The following is a 17,096-nucleotide window of genomic DNA, read 5'->3' as shown; positions in this document are numbered from 1 at the left end:
CCCTTCAATACCTTTTCATTTCCTGTGTCTGCAGGTGGAGTTGGATCTGAAGCGTCTACGGGACCCCCTCCAGCTTCAGCTCCCAATCCAGCAGCTATCCGAAACAAAAAATTGATGGAAAGAGCTGCTTCCTCCTCTCCAAGCGCTTAATTTCCCTTTTTTTCTCTTTCTTTTCTTATTATTTCCTTTGTTCTTTCTGCCACCATGTCCTCGCCTTATTGCCCTACCCCCTCATCCCCCCCAATAACCCCATCCTTTTCCTGACGTTAAGATTTAGCTCTTTCCTCTTTTTTTTTTTTTTTTTTTTTACTTTTCCGGCTGGAAAATGCAGAAAGATTTTTCAAAAGAAAGGACGGTGAGAGAAACTGAAAACTTCTCACAGCTGAGGGATGAAGAGGACGACGATGATGACGACACGCAGCCTCGAGTGGAGCGAGTGTGTTTGCACGGGTCATCCATTTTGGCGCCCGCACTGAAACGCAGACACACGGCCGTGGCTCGCACAAGTTTACGAGGAAGTTCCGACCGCAGCCGAACCTTCAAGGACACTTGGGATTCCCTGCGGCTGAACTCTGCCGCCTCTCCTCCTCTGATCCGCGCCTCCTCCAGGTGAAAACCCTTCCCGTCAGGAGCGTATCTCGCCGGCGGGATGCAGGAATCTCTGCTTTCCTCTTCCTGTTGACGTCCTGAGCGGCAGTCTGACAGTACTACCGACAACAACATCACTGTGCGTTCTTTTATTCCAAAAAAAGGAAAAAAAAATATTTTGGCACTTTTTATTTTGAAAGCCATAGTATATTTGTTATGAGAAAATACAAAAAAAATATAAATATATATATACAATCAAATAAACGGATGACCAGAAGCTAGTTTTCTTTTGCAGCGGGGGGAGGAGCTCTCTTAGGAATACCATTTCAGCGGAAAGTCATTTCCGTCCTGTCAAAACCGTCTGCCGCCGATGCGCCTGCACCACAAGAGGCCCTACTCTGAAAGAGTTCATAGTCCGACATGTTTCTAAAACCGCGTTCAGCTCTGACAGACGTCTCCAGAGGCGGGAAAACCAAAGCTGACGTCAAATCAGGCGGGAGATGTCTTTCTCTGGGGCTGAATGTCAGTAAAATGGGGACGAAATCAGAGTTTGCTGCAAACTAAAGACAATAACAGCAGGCTCGCAGAAACCCACGAGCATGCTCTGCTCCTATATCCAAGAGTGGCTTTTCTCGCAGAAGGAGGAGGATGTTTTTATTTGCTTTAGTGAAACACTACAACAGGAAAAAAAGGCGAGAACCTCCTCTCCCTGCTCCCTCAGTTGCAAGCCAGGGTAGACTGCATGCTGTGGTGTGCCCTCTGTAGAAACTTGTGAATGTTTAGGAGCATTATTGCAACTTTTGTACTTGATTGGGCACATTTGTTTGCCACAGTTTCATCCACATATCTTTTAAGACCCATTCAAAGCCATATCTTTCTTTCTTTCTTTTGGTGACGGTCTCCAAATAAACCTTTGTCCACCTCGCGTCATTTTCTGTTCAGGTTGAGGATTGGTGGCCTTCTCGCCAACCCCTTTTATCACTCCAGAAAGAGGAGGAAAAAAAAACTGTTTTCAAGGCCAGTTATTTTTGACTGGACGGCCTCTGCAGAGGGGAGGCGCACTGACCCAAAGGGAGCTTGTCTAAAGTTCAACACGACGATGCGCTTGTGTGTGTGGCTGGAGGAGTTCAGCATGTTTACCTGCAGGTTGTCAGGCAGGATCTAACTCTTTAGGAACAGATTTTCAGCTTCAAATGCAGAAAAACTCCATCAATTTGCAGATGGAGCTTAAATAATCAAGTGGAAGTCACCTTAGTTGTGAAGCAAATCCACAAAACTCAGATTTTTTTACATTTTGGTCCTCCCCTCTGTATTTTTTTTCTCCTCAACACATCTGTTCATTATCGTCCTTTCTTGTTTTATTTTGAAATCCATCATTGCCTTTTCTTTCTTTTTTCCAAAACGAAATATATCAAATATAGGGAAATTTATTCTAAAGAGGGTGTTGCATGAATGTATGTTTACATGAGAAGTTATGTAAAAAAAGAAAAAAAAGATCTATTAAAATAACTGCAAAGATAATTTAAGAGCGTCGTTTGTAGAGGTTTTAGTCGTTTAAAAAGGGCGGTGGACGGGGCGGGGTCTTTAGACTCCACCCTGATCCATGTGATTTATACCCCAGCCAACAAACTGCTCAAACCCCGCCCTGTCGTGTTTACCACCAAAGCCCCCGCCCCGCCTCACTCTTCATCCACCTACAGAAACGGATGGAAACGCCACCATCCGTCACTTTACAAATCTTGAAGACTCGTGCTGGGCGGGGAAAACCTCAGATTCTTGATCCTTAGTTTTCTTCAAAGTCACATTATTATCATTGTTCTGTTTGGAAAATGTGTGTGATTTATTATTATTATTTTTTTTTTGGTTCTAATTGTTTTTGCCTTGCACTTGCTTTAGGACACCTTTAAAAGGCCCAAAGAGTGAAGCAGAACTTAGGATTGAAAGGATCTCGTCCTTCATTCGGACCTCTTTAGTTTGTTTTCTTCAGTTCACATATGATGCTGTAATGTTGGCAAAAAAGAAAAATGTAAAATCCTGTATCATTTATGAAATATGTATAAAAGAGAAATGTAATTCAATTATCAATAAAACCCTTATCCAGTTTTTGGAAACACTTGTCCTCATGAAGTTTTTCTTTTTGTTTTTTGACAAACAGGAGATACTGAAGGTCCAGAGGACTGAACCTCCCTGACCTCCAGCTGCTCCTGTGCAGGATGACCTTTAGGATAACTAAAAAAATGATTTTTTTTTTTTTTTTTTTTGTAAAATCTGAGTTAAAAATTGTTTTAAAAATGCTATTATTGCACTGACTTTAAGCTCACAGCATAAGAATATCTGCTTCTTGCATACTTTCCAACATGCCTAAACTGCTTTGTCTGAAATTAATATTTTTTATTATTGTTGTTTAAGCTCTGAAGCGAAGAACTTTTATCTTGCATGTTGGAAATAAATTAATAACAAAAATTTAAAAACAAATTTAATTTGACAAAATATTACCTTATTTAAATGTGGACTTTGTGGACTGAGACAATGCTTCCTAAATCTATTTAAAATGATAAATGTGAACAGGCCCTGAATGAAGCCTTATTTTTAAGTTGTGCAAAAAAGACATAACATTAAAGCATGTACTGTAAGTTCATTACACAGTATTTTTTTTTTTTTTTTTTTGCAGATCTTTTTTTTAGTCACTCAAATTCAGAGGATCTCTAGAAACTGATTTATGTGGGTTTTTTTGTAATAATCCAATGTTGTATTAAACTTACGACTTAAAGGTTTGAACTATATCAAAGTAATCTGGAATGAGAGGATTTTTCCAAAAAGAAGTTTGAGAAATCAGTGTATCATTAGATGATTAGTATTTCGGAACCACACGTTTTCCTTTTAAAAATGTTTCTATCTTTACGTCACATCCTGCAGCTTCAGATGCATCTTTGACGTCATGATGCTTCAGCGAAGTGAAACGGTACCACTGACACCCAGAAGTTAAATCAAATAAATTTAAGCCACAGAGATTTATAGTAAAAAATATGTTTGCTCATAATCTCATTTAAACTGTTTCCTTAAAAAAGAAAAATTCTTGTGAACAAGTTAAATGTTAATGCTGTTTGTTTTATACTAAGACAGAGGCACCAGAACAAATAAAGTTTGCTCCAAATCCTTGAGGGCCTGACGTCTGTGGTGGGAGGGCCTTCAGAGTTTAAAACAATGGGGGCATTTGACATGAGGGTCAGGGGTCAAGGTGAAAAAGAACAATAACAGAAACAGAGATTCATTCACTGCAGCCCAGTTAAGTTTAGTGGCTGCCCTGTTGGGTTTGTGGTTGTGGATTGTCCGTGAGGCGACTCATCATGATAGTTCTGGTATTTATCGGTCTGCTGCAGGAAACACTCGCAGGTGTCGGTGAGTTCAGCTTTTCTTACCCCTCAACATGGAAATCTAGTAATTTCTTTGGTTGTTGATTGTTAACATGGTGAGAGTAAAAAAAAATATTTAAATGAACAAAAAATGTTCTGTTCCTTCAACAAGCTTTTAGATTGAAAATGCTTTAATTCTGAGCTTTTATTTTGGCAGTAAAATGATGTAGGATCCATGTTTGTTTGTTTGTTTGTTTGTGATGTGAAAACCAACTACTTGTGTACTATTTTCAGTTTTAAAAAAACATTAAAAGGTGAGAAATATGTTTTGGTGCTTTTTAATGCAGATTCTTGGTGGTTTCAATGCAACATCAAGTTAAAATCTACATTTTTTAAGCATTTCTAAAAATATTTTCCGTCAAAGAATCTGATTTGTGTAATTAGTCCCTTTGCAATTTGACTGACAGTGTTTCCCTAATGAGAATGTCTGTCACTGAAAAAAGAGGTAGCCTAAAAATAGGAGAAGAGCACCAATCTTAAGAGGAAAATCACTCAAAAGTAGGAAAACTAAGACTTAAATGTGATTCAAATCTATTTTTCCTAAAAATACTGAATTATTATGATTCCAGCTGTTGTCAAAGGCAGCTCCAGCTGTTTATTCTCCCTATGATCCATCAAGATCTACGTCCATAATTTCCTGACTCCGTTTCTTCTCGTGGGTCTTTCATGTTTCATCATCAGAACTCAGAATCAGAAGAACAAGAATGTTTTTCCTTCACGTGCTAAGGTATTCAGGTCCCATCTGGAAGATTTAATGCTCCCATTAACATGCACCCACATGAGTCAGCTCTGTCCTCTGTCCCATCTGTGCTGTTGAAACTGGAGCGCTGCGGGTCAGAACGCTTGTTGATGTTAGCAGAGGGTCCAGGCCACACGGATCCATCCTTCTTCTGCTGCAGTGCCACAGCCTCATGACGAACTGCTGCGCAGAACATCGAGGTGGAAGCTGAAGAACACAGAGATAAGAGGAGCATAAACATGCTGCAGATGCTAAAAACCACATTTTCTAGAGTTAATTAGAAAAGGATGCTTAAAAACAGGTGAGTATAGTAATCCCAGCGAATGGAGGGGTTGGATGCTGACCGGTTTCCCTGTTGCTGCCCGTGCCCTCATGTCGCCTCATGTTGTTTTACGCCTGCGTCTTAATTACACTGTTGATGGGCCATGAAGACAAGAGGCACTATTGATTGTTCTCTTTCGCCTTGTTTACTGTTCCAGAGCAGCTCTTTTTTCTGATACGGCGCCGCTGCTCGCAGCCAGAAGAGCTGATGCAACTTTCTGACATCACATCTGTAAATGGCTTTAAAGAGGTCACCATTGTTCAAATATGCTGCCATAAAAGCAAAAAAATACACATTTTCCCACATTTGGATTGTTTTCAAAAGAGAGATTCTTCCATCAAAATCAGAATCAGCAATTAGCAATTAAGAAGGTGAAGAAAATGCAAACAAAACACTTTTTAAATTCATTAATTGGAAAATAAATATATATGCACTATATGACAACCAACTTGTCAACTTGTGCTGTCGTGTTTTTCTTTAATCCACCAAAAACATGTTTTGTATCATTGAAAATCCCCAAATATCCTCTCATACCAAAAGGAGTAAGTTTAACAGCTTGTTGTTATTTGGAAATATCCCTCTATGTCCCTACTAGCACCGCATGTGAAGAATTCATTAAAATTCACTTTTTCAAAATGGCGGTTTTTCTATTGCTTTAATCTCCATAGCAACCATTTAATTTTTTGGTCACCTGAAGGTGACAAAAAGGTCTATGTCATTTTTAGAAGAATTGGACAAAGTAAACTTTTGGATCTCCTTAGCAACGGAGGTTAATAATTCCTAATATGGTCGTATTTTGAGCCATATTGTTTTATTCAGCTTGAGCCAGGGATTCATGTATGAAATGTTCACAGCATACCTGGCTACAGGTGGCTGCTGATTGTGGAGAGAGTGAATCAAATCCAAAACCAAACATGAACAACTTACTCAATTTAACTCTTAAACATGAATAGTCTTATTTCTTTAGCATTTCTACCAAAATAACTTAAATCTAATTTATTCTTAACTAAGTTTATATGACTCCAACAATTTCTGTAAAAAATGTGCGAGCAATAGATGAACGCCAGTTTTGCGAGTTTGGCACATTACTGATGTAAAAAATCTACAACTATTAATTTCAACATTTTTTCCCCAGTAGCTTCCATTCTTGTGGGAGAGTTAGGTGATGATAGACGGAAAGAAATCCCTATAGGAGTAGGTTGCATTTGTAGCTAATACTAAAGGAGATTTTTTTTTAAATGGAGGCCTTTTCTTGAGGTCAAAGGTCAACAGAACTTCGGTTGTGGTTGTAGCTAGCGGCATGTATTTGGAATTTCCTGAAGATCGCTAAAACAAAATGTATTCCCATGTTGTGGAAAAATAGCTACTGAACAAACCATCCCATAAAACTTCAAAACTGATCCCCAACTCGTGTTTTGGTTTGTGGATTTTAAAATATTTTTTATGTCTTTAGAGCTCCATAAACAAATGTTGACTGAATTCCCCTTAAAAATATATTTGACCAATATTGCTGTCATGGCTTCCCTGTCCTGCTCTAGTCTTGGATCCGTGCTCTGCCTACTTCAGCCTGAATGAACCCTGGAGGAACACAGAGTTCCATGTGAACCAGTCCTCCGGCGTCCCCCTGTGTGACAGCCACGTGTCAGGGGAATGGTACCGCTTCACCGGCCTGGCCGGAGACGCCATGCCCACCTTCTGCATCCCTGAGAACCACTGTGGAACACACGCCCCCGTCTGGCTCAACGGCAGCCACCCCCAGCTCCAAGACGGCGTCGTCACCCTGCCCGTGTGTGCCAGCTTCAACGACAACTGCTGCCAGTGGAACGCCAGCGTGGACGTGAAGGCCTGTCCTGGAGGATACTTCGTGTATCGCCTCCCCAAACCCGCCGTCTGCTTCCATGTTTACTGCGGCTGTGAGTGAAGCTGCCAGATGTTCAGATGATTCATTCCTTCTGTGAATCCCTTTAACTGGGTGTGTCTGCTGCTCAGACTTCTATGACATCTGTGATGAGGTGGACTGCACAGGTCCAGGATGTTTGCCGTCTGACTGTCGCTGTCCCGCTGGAACTGTCCTGGGTCCGGACAGACAAACATGCCTGGGTGAGAAGGGTTGAAGGGAGGAAGAGTCGGGACAGATAAGTGGTCCAAGAGGCAAAGATAAGCAGCTTGGAAGAATGATAGGCAGGAAATAGTTTTGAGAAAGACAATAGTAAGAAAATAAAAGCAATCAGGCTGGATGTGGATCTTCTTCCTCCAGGCTTTCTAAGGGAAACATGCAAAGATCTGAATTGTGTCGGTTGACTTTTACGGAAGTCCCTTCATGTCCAGATTAGCTCGGTTTAAATCGATGCTTTTATCTGCTTTTGTTCACTCATGGTCCTGAACAAACTGTTTTTCTGTACATGACGTCAGAAAGGATTTCAACTTTGGAATCTTTCTGCAGAACGGCCTCAATGAAGTCGAAGGAGTTTTTAAATGAAAAAAATGATATTTTTTAGTGATTTCTACCACAGAACAGTCCTTCAGAAAACATTTTCTCTCATCAGACTGATCTCTGTTCACCATGTTAAACAAAGAAATTTGAAGATTATAATCTTGATGTATTCTACTCCAGTTGTCTGAAAACTTAAATCAAAGGTGATTTCTGTAAAGAACCTAAAGATGCCGATTACTGACACCAATAACTGAGAAAAAAAATAAAGTACGTCGATTGGCAGGATTTTTACTCCTTAGTCTTCATTAAATCCTGAATGTGAGAAAAGCTGAAGTCAAACAAACAAACTAATAAATAATGGGAGAAAATAAAATTTCAAAATTCTTTATGTTCATACAACTCTAAGACAAACACATTCGTTTATTGTGATACGTTATGGAACTTATTGAATTTAATATTAAAGCCATGCACAAACATAATTTAATTATATAAAAAAAAGTATTTTAAGAATAAAACATTAGATGAATACACTACAATGATGCAAAACAATTAGGTTTGCTAAAACTACTCAATTTTCCAAATGAAAATTTCCCTCAAAATTAAACTTAATGTTGGGAGTTCAAACGTTTGAAGGTTACAAATTCAACAACTGTTTCTATCCATCTTTAAATGTCTTGTTTTTGATCAGTTTGATCACTAATCTAACAATAAACTTCCACTAGTAATCTAATTGTTTCATTGATAAATTTAGATTTCTTTTGAGGATTTCATAGAGCTTGATCTTAAATGCTAAATGTGTTTTTGTTGGTAAATGATGATGCACATATATGTCATAAATATTTCCTATGTTTTATTTACTCGAAGTCTCCAACTATGACTCACAGTTTCTGGGACTTTGAAAAAGTCTATATTTCATCCATTGCAAAAACTGTATCGTAGAGAGTGAAAATACCTCAATTTCAAGATTTTCAAAAGCAACAATAATCTTAGTTTAAGAAAACACATTTATGTGACTAGAATTTTTTTCTTAAACTAAAGCTTTTGGAAAGACTATTTTCTTTCCCCATTGAAAGACTCAGTCATGAGACCCTAATCATGACTGATTACCTGGTTCAGGTGTGCCCAGCCAATCAGAACAGTCAGAGCAGGGTATGTTAAGAACATGCAGGAAGGTGGCCCTCGAGGCCTGAGGTTGCCTATCCCTGATAATATAGACTACGCTAAAACATGAAGTCCTTGAAAAAGTCAAATGATTAAAGTACATTCATATTCAGTTTGGTATAAGTCATTACAGAGAGGCCAAATACTCATATTCAGGTTTTATTTATGGCATTTAGTAAGAGTATACATCAAATGCAGTTTGCTTGAATTTCAACACTGAACATGCATTGTTACAAGACAGAAGCATGTGTGTTTGGGGGAGCAGTAGTTAACAATGCATGCAGAGCCTGAAAACTGCAGTAATCTCATGATTCAGCCTCCAAACGCGTCTACCTCCTCCATCCTTCCTGCCCTGCTTTCCCGCCTCTCCTCTCCCTCCCCTTCCATCCATCATGGTTTCACTCTCATTATTACAAACTGCGTTTTAAAGTCTTTCAGAGTCGATCCATCACACCTGAAAAATGAAATGAAATGTCTGCAGCAGATAAACTCTGACCGTCTCTGTTCAGATATCAATGAATGTGATAAGGACAACGGCGGCTGTGCTGAGCTGTGCGTGAACACCAAAGGCTCCAGGCGCTGTGAGTGTGGGCGGGGCCGCGTGCTGGGTGAGGATGGACTCACCTGCAGGGGTATGTACCTCACCGGTCTGCATGCAGGGACTTACAACCCATCCCCCTTAGTGGTTGCCACCTGTGCTGCCTCACACAGAGACTGCAGGTTGTCATGTCAACAGTGGAGGCTGCAGCCACGACTGCAGCACCCTGCAGGACAGCTATCAGTGCCACTGTCCCAGAGGATTGGAGCTGGGGGAGGATAAACACACATGCCAGGGTGAGTATGTGAGGGGGAGGCATATTTATAGAAAATTTTGTCATTAAATTATTTGATTTGACAGATTTGATTGCTTTTAATGGAGGAAAACACATTTTATGACAATAATTTATTGACAGAAAGATTAGATAGTTTGAAACAACAAAAAGACAAAACAGACAGTAGAAAAAAAGTCTTAAAAGTTGTTCCTTCATTTCCTCTTGGTTGCCTCAATTTATTAAATTACAGAAAGTATTTTTTTTAATTTACATCTTTCTGTCTTGAGCTCTGAATTAAGCCCCTAAAAACGTAAAAAAAAGTAATATAATGTAGATATTTTTTTTCTCCTGAGAAAATTTGTCTTAATATATATATTTTTTTAATTTCCTTCTCCTTTCAGACAACATTAAATCTTAAAATCAGCAATAAATCCTCATATTTAGGTATATTGCTCGGTAATTGGATACATGTCTTAAAATAAGCTTTATTTGCTAAAAAAAAAATATGTATATATCTTTACAGTATTTACAGTATTTACACAGTTTTAAACACTGATTCTTATTTCTAGACCACAATCATTCTAAAGTAAGACTAGAATCACACATTTTGAAATAAATTTCCCTTAAAAAGAAATCAGTCATTGAAAATGTTCTAATTTCTCCAAAAAGAATCTGTTTCCTGACAGAAGACCACTTATTGTGAAAAATTAATCATCTGTTTTAAAATGTTTTGTAAAGTACAAAAAAATAGTTTCAAGATCGAGATGTTGTCGAGATTAAATGACAAAATATTCAAGATTTATTCTGTTAAAACAAATTATTACTCTAAAGTTACTAGGAAGCTAGTTTTGTCCTAAATCAAGTTTACTAAGATATTTTGACCAAAAACTAGACAACATTTCTATTGAGATTTTGTGTGTTTGGATTTTAGGATTCATTCGGTTCCATATTTTAATCATAAAGAAGCAGATCTCCCCCTTCTCTAAAATAAGGGATGAAAATGGCGACCTACAGCTTTGAGCTTCATAACCGTGTTCCATCCATCCATCAAAAAGAGCACTAACCTTTAGAAGTAAATCACTCAAAAAACTGTTATTTTTTCTGACTATACAGCAAGTCATTTTTCTGCAATAAACTTTCTAATAAAAAAACAAATCTAGAAACAAGGAGTTTCACACAAGCCTTAAAAAAGGGAAAAATAAGCTAAAAAATCTGTTAGACTTACTATTTTCTGAGTTTTTATTAATCTAATTGCATTTTATCTTGATTATAGTGACAGCAAATAGTGTAATAGGTATAAATAACTCATTTGACAACAAAATGTGTGCAAATTTAGAATCTTAGTGCAAGTTGATCTTAATATATCATAAAATCTAAAACTGTCATATATATTCAGAACATAAATTTGAACATTTGTTTCCAAAATAATAATGATGAAAGCCATACTAACTTTTGTTGAACTTTAAAATAACATTTTTAAAAGGGAACCGAGCTTTATTAAATCTTAAATCAAGTTTTTCTATTGTTCAGAGGGATTTTGATTCATTTTGATAATACTTTCCTTTTCGCTAGCTCTTAATCAGACTAACAAACTCAAAATGATTTTTGAAAAAAGCTTAGAAAGTGTACTTTTAAACATTTGCTGTTCTCCAGTTTAGTGACGAGCTTTCTTTACCTACTTTTGTAAGTCAGATGGGGCTCATTTTCTTTAGAAAATGACATGATTTAACAGTCCTGTTCTATTTTGATCCTGATCTTCTTTTGTTAACTACCAGATGTTTGCTGTTGTGGTTGGTTGCTCTTTTCCTGCTTCAGCTTGTGACTGACACATGCTGCGTCCACATGACGCCTGGAGGTCCGGGTCCTCGTTACAGATGTGTGACAGCCTGTCATTTCTGTCATTCTGACGCCTGCAGTGCCTGTTCAGTGTGACTCCAGCTCCATTACTGTCTCAGTTCCTAAAGACCTCGTAGGAGGACTGGAGCTCTTTCTGTCCAACTCATCATGTCGAGGTGTCTCCAACGGCACGCACATCAACCTCAGCTTCAGCCTGAAGACCTGCGGCACTGTGGTGGAGGTCAGACGGACAGATTCAGTTTCTGACTTTAAAAGTGTCATATAGCTGCTGGACGCTTGTGATGTAACTCCCAGGTGACGGAAAACAGGATTGTGGGGACCAACCTGGTGACAGGCCTCCCCAGGAGCAGCCCGGGGAGCAGCAGGGACATCATAGTCCGGACCAGCAAGCTGGTCCTCCCGGTCACATGCGAGTTCCCCAGAGAGTACCAAGTGTCAGACGGATACCAGGCCAGCCTGCGCAGCTCGGCCCTGGAGCTGGCAAGCCACAGCCAGGGGGTGTTCTGGTTCTACCTGGAGCTCTTCAAGAGCGCCGAGTTTCTGGAGCCTTACCGCTCCCCCCCACAGCTGCGCCTGCACGACTCCCTGTTCTTTGGAGTGGAGCCCAAGGACAGAGTGGAGGGTCTGTCTGCTCTGGTGGAGAGCTGCTTTGCAACCCCAGGACCCACAGCTGACCAGGCTCTGAAATATTTCCTCATCAAAGACGGGTGAGCCGTTTCTGTTGGTTTCATCCTAGATTTACAAACACCAGCTTTTGGTTTAATTACCATTTATTGGTAAACACAGAAGATGATGAGCAGCTTCAGATTATTGTCGATTCATAAGATGAAATAAGGTTATTTAACCATCAGTCGTCTCTGAAATCACCTGTAAGTTTTCCAACCACATGCAAAAACTGCCCCTTAGAAAAAAGTCATGAATTCTACCCTATTTGTAGATTCTCTTTAAATAAGCCAAAAGTATATCAGCCAATGGCCTACAGGAAAAAGTATTATCAAGAATTATTATTCTAAGAAAAAAAGTACATGTTTTCTTGAACTAAGATTATCTTTTCATAAAATCTTTCTTGATATTTTTTTTCTTGCAAGACAAGTAACTTATTACTTTCCTAGGATTCCATTTTTGCTGTGTACACTGAAGTTCACCGTCCTCTCAGTTAGTATCGTTTTTATTCAAATTTCAACATGAAGGATTCAAAATACATTGGTTTAAAAAGCAACATTATAGTAGTACATTGTATTTTTGTTTTGCATCGCATTGTGGTTTAGTGAAGCATCACCTGTTTTTTTTTTTTCAAATTTTTTCACATCATTTTGACCTTGTGTTTGGATTAATACCTTTTTATTTTGTCTACGTATTTGATCTAACAGTTTGATATCAACTTTTGTTATTTTTGCTGGGAAAAAAAAGACAAAATGTACTCTTCAGAACTAAGTTTTTTGTACTAAAAAATATATGTGTACTAAAAATATGGATATCAAGCAGAAAAAATAGATTTAAAGACTAAATGTTAGAGAAAATAGTAAAATATTGCTGAAAAAGACCCTGCTCATTCAATGTGTTCTATTTTAATTTACAGACATTTTTAGACTTTTCTTTTGTCTTTATATGCTGAAAAAAATAACTTTAAGGAAAATATTCTGTTCTGTGTTATTGTTACTATTCAGTCATCCAACTTTATGAAGTGTCAATAGAATCAGAGCGAGCTGTTCCCACAGAATCCTCAGTGTCATCTACTAGACAGTTATAGGACAGCAGTCCTCCTCCCTCCCTCAAATAAAACCGTCTCTGAATTCTGAGGAACATCAGAGAAATCATGAAAGCTCAGGCTACAGAAGCTGCTTTTGTAGTGTCAAAGAGTGTAGTGTAGTGTTTTGAAGTGTTCTTCTTGTTCTCCTGAGAGTGGCGTGTTCACCTGACACAGCAGCGTTTTAGGACTTCACTGCAAACCGATGAAGATGCAGGATGTTGAAACATGACTCTGCGTTTTCCCTGTGCAGATGCATCTCGGATGAAACAGTGACTCAGTATTCCTCAAAGGACCAGCTCTCCAAACACTACCAGGTTCCTGTCTTCAAGTTTGTTGGCAAGGACAATCGGGTGAGTGGAAGATCAGGGTGTTGGGTGACCCCATAGAAAGTAGTGGGAGATCAGATATTAGTTTTAGTTTTGGGATTTTTCTCACGCTGGGCTTGTTTTCTGTGTTTGCAGCAAGTGTACCTCCACTGTCAGGTGTTGGTGTGCGGCGCAGGAGACGGCCGCTGCAGCCAGCGCTGCCGGGGGCGTGCTCGACGGGAGGTCAGGACTGGTGGATCCCAGGAGCGCCGCACTCTGAGCTCAGGCCCCATCTACATTTTACCTTAAAAAAATCTGTTCATGCTGGAGCCAAACGTCCAGAAAAAAACACAACATTTGATATACGACAACCTTTACTTTATTTAGGTATTAAGAACACCATAAACATAAAGGCATTGCACTATCCCATAGAAGTCCCCCCTCACACACACATAGACATAAATACACACACTCTGCTCCCCCCCGTCTGTTATTTATACTGCTGCTGATGAACAAGTTTGTGTATCTTTGCCTCAAAGCACAATTTACAGACATTAAAATGATTGACGTTTCTATTAAAAAGCATTACGAGGGCGCCACAGTTCATTTCCAGCAACAGCAGCACAAGCTGAGCTTTTCCTGAGGAGCACTTTGGGCCATTTCTCAGGCTCGATTAAAGCTCACAGACCTCTAGGATCCACCAGGGGAGGCTTACTTTCTGCCCCGTCACTGATTTGGAAAATAAAAGTGGAACATCCGACTCATTTTCTGGGTGTAATGGATGATGGAAGAGGGGGGGACGTCACACGTTAAACACATTTAACACACGCTTCGTCACTTTAGCAGCTAATCGAAATGTAATCGTATCATTTAAGATGCAGTTTGTTCATTAAAAGTGACTAATGACATTGACATAGCAGTGAATGTGGCTTTTTTAAGGTTGGCTTATAGGAACTGAAGAGCTTTTTGTTTTGTTTTTGTGTCCATGGATGAAAATTTAATCTTCCTTTCAGAGATTCAACGTGGAGTCATTGAGTAATTTATGCTAATGGAGTCACAGAGGGCCTGAATTGTGGCCTAAAACGAGAAGCATGATAGTTAAATATGCATGAGCAATTAATTAAGATCCTCAAAGTCATACTTCTGTTCAAATGTAACGTGAACAAATCTGATGGAACAGTTCTGGTCTTCCACTGCCTGTCTGAGAGGATGCTGGGGGAGGCCTCCAGGCTTTCAGCTGTGCTGTCCATGACGGTGATGGTTGTTGGGGTTTCACAGCTCGTCCCTCTCCTCTCCCTCACAGACGCACGCCGCCCTCTGGCTGTTCATGTAAGGCCTGCAGCCCAGAGTCCACACTGTGTTGTACAGGGCGTCTGCCATCGATTCACACGCTGGCAGGAGAAGCACACAGCTTGGTTCAGAAGGTCCAGAGAACAGCCTGAACATTTAAGGTCAGGAGGTCATCTCACCTTGAACCTTGGAGACGAAGCCCAGACTCTTCTTGAGATCGGAGCAGAGGGCGTGCAGACAGACCCGAAACTTGGCGTCGCAGTCGTACTTGTTCACCCCACAGGTGTCATAACAGGAATCCAGCTGATTGCAGCATTTGGTCATAGCAGGGATCCCAACATCAAACTGCCGAACCAAAAACGACGACGATGTTAGCGCAGCTTTGTGACAGCTGTGATTGGACGAGATGCTGGTGATGCACCAACCTGGAACCCCATCAGGGAGGAGTTGCAGCCATTGGTCTCTTGCTGCTGGAAGTTGGGTCGAGGACGAGGAAGTTCTCCTGTAAGAACCCACATTAAATCAGGAGAAATGACATATACTTGTATTCATTCTTGGAAGGCCCAAAGGGCTTCAAAGTCACATTCACCCATGCACACACACATCCACACACTCCAAACACAACCTAGAACCACCAGCACCAATGTGGGGTCTTGCCCTCTTTGACACAAAGGGCAAGAACCAAATTATTGGTCGACTGCTCTACCTGTGCTTCCCTGTGGAACAGGGCCCCAAAGTTCTCACAAACCCAATGGTCAGGTGAGCTTCCCCTCACAGACACTCCTGCTCAGAAATGTTTAGTAGAAACGGTTGGTCCGTCTGTGGTGCGTTCCTACCGTATCTGCAGCGGTACTGACACACGCCGTTGTGTCCTCCAACCAGCTCCACCAGGGTGTCAAAGTATCCGTGCACGGTCTGAAAACTGTTTCTAATAGACGTGAGGCTCCAGCTGTTAGCTTCTTCTTCTGCTGGTGGTTTGTTTGGGGGTTTGATGGTCTGGACTGGTCTGATGGCGTTGGAGTCCTCAGAGGAATGATGCTCCTCCGTGAGAGCGGTGGATGAATCCATTGTCTCCACTTTGGTTTGACCCAAAACCTCGTTTCCGTTTGAATCACCTACTTCACCATCTGCAGCAGCGTTTGTTGTTGTGCCATGGGCCTCGCCATCGCCGCGAAGTGACTCCACAACAGGCGCCTCCTGCTCCTCTTTGGCCTCAGTCTGGTGGTAGACCAGCGTGGCAGACAGAGCCAGTGAAGCGCACAGGAGGAGCAGGGCTACGGTCCGGAGGAACATGCTGTCAGAGAGCAGGAGGTTTCCCAGACACAGGAACCGTCAGCAGAGAAGTTCGGACAGATGGAGACAAAAGCAGCACTGACGCATTCTGTCAGCCTGACAGCAGACTTTGACCTCAGATTAGCTTCTGGCAGACAGCAGGGCACTCTGTCATATCAGGGGGTGAAAGGTCGCGGCATATCAATAGAGCCAGAGAAGCCTCATAATTCGGCTAATCCTCTCATTCTCTTTGGTTCTTGAGCTCATCACATAAATGCTTTCAACACAGATTTGCGCACAAAGATATAATTGGATTTTCATGACTGGGGTCACATGGAAACTGAGCCCAGAGGAGAAGCCCCTCCCACCACCACCACGATGACCTTTCTCAAGACATCCCAAACCTCAAATTGTCTTTGCAGTTTTTGATAAAGGTCACAGACGGACACCTCAGCTTTGAATAGAACACAGCCAAACATAACATTACCCTTATCATATAGCAGCTTAGGGGCGGGGCAAAAACACTGACTTATCAGGGGATTATTTTTTTTAGTCAAATTTAATTTTTAAAGATAAATAAAGTGATTTAAAAACTCATAAACCACCATAAGGAAATACTAAAATGAGATATAGAAGTTCACCAATTATATAGTATCTATATAGTTTACACTTAAAATGTTATAATTTAGTATTTATTTACTTCATGCTACGCATACACAGTCTATAGATAGTAGGGGTGAGAAACACGGCCCGGGGGCCGTATGTGACTCATTTAACCATTAAATCTGGCACGCCCAACCGCAATTAATTATATTAATAATCCATTAATGTTTAATTTTCTCTGTTATTCTGGTGTCTCCTCTTAGACAAATGAACTTAGGTGTTTAGGTGCAGAAAGTTATTTTATCTGAGTGTGGTGTTTTGCTGCTTTTCTGATGCACATTTGTGTTTTTGAGTCATTTTTCTGATCATTCCAACACAACAAACAGCATTTTTTTCTCTAAGTGTGTTTTTCACTGAAACACATCCACCAATTGGTGCAATGGGCAGTTTATAAATAAAAAAAGAATGCTTTTGTCCAAATTGTTTTCTCTTATGAGGAACCCAAACACTTCAAGCATTTACTCCTGCTCCGGGCCTTCTGCCAAGTTTT

At 40.3% G+C, this 17,096-nt stretch overlaps 3 protein-coding genes across 5 annotated transcripts in view; 2 read left to right on the top strand and 1 right to left on the bottom strand.

Annotated features, from left to right (window-relative positions):
• The window catches only part of mcu (mitochondrial calcium uniporter), a 62,261-nt gene extending 59,562 nt beyond the window's left edge, over positions 1-2,699 (top strand). For both annotated transcript variants that reach the window (XM_024297718.2, XM_024297717.2), the window contains exon 9: positions 35-2,699. In XM_024297718.2, coding sequence (XP_024153486.1) covers positions 35-115 — 81 coding nt within the window. In that variant the 3' untranslated portion in view covers positions 116-2,699. The remainder of the gene's footprint in view (positions 1-34) is intronic.
• A 1,032-nt stretch (positions 2,700-3,731) lies between these two features.
• oit3 (oncoprotein induced transcript 3) lies at positions 3,732-14,289 on the top strand. 2 transcript variants are annotated; one of them, XM_024297600.2, is made up of 9 exons: positions 3,733-3,987; positions 6,601-6,975; positions 7,052-7,162; positions 9,167-9,289; positions 9,369-9,491; positions 11,386-11,546; positions 11,621-12,033; positions 13,327-13,426; positions 13,538-14,289. In XM_024297600.2, exons 1-9 carry the CDS (start codon positions 3,936-3,938, stop codon positions 13,688-13,690), a joined length of 1,611 nt encoding a protein of 536 aa, XP_024153368.1. In that variant the 5' UTR covers positions 3,733-3,935; the 3' UTR covers positions 13,691-14,289. The 2 variants fall into 2 exon arrangements, with proteins under 2 accessions (XP_036071298.1, XP_024153368.1); XM_036215405.1 differs by lacking the exon at positions 7,052-7,162 and having other exon boundaries at positions 3,732-3,987.
• pla2g12b (phospholipase A2, group XIIB) lies at positions 13,745-16,245 on the bottom strand. Its single transcript, XM_024297601.2, has 4 exons — positions 15,508-16,245; positions 15,097-15,173; positions 14,851-15,016; positions 13,745-14,772 (listed from the first exon to the last, which is right to left on the bottom strand). The coding sequence occupies exons 1-4, from the start codon at positions 15,962-15,964 to the stop codon at positions 14,654-14,656; spliced, it is 819 nt and encodes a 272-aa protein (XP_024153369.1). The 5' UTR covers positions 15,965-16,245; the 3' UTR covers positions 13,745-14,653.
• Positions 16,246-17,096: the final 851 nt, after the last annotated feature.

The sequence above is a fragment of the Oryzias melastigma genome, linkage group LG15, assembly GCF_002922805.2.
Source record: "Oryzias melastigma strain HK-1 linkage group LG15, ASM292280v2, whole genome shotgun sequence".
Taxonomy (NCBI): domain Eukaryota; kingdom Metazoa; phylum Chordata; class Actinopteri; order Beloniformes; family Adrianichthyidae; genus Oryzias; species Oryzias melastigma.
The sequence above is the reverse complement of the archived record's forward strand: the minus strand, read 5'-3'. Positions and strand labels throughout refer to the sequence as shown.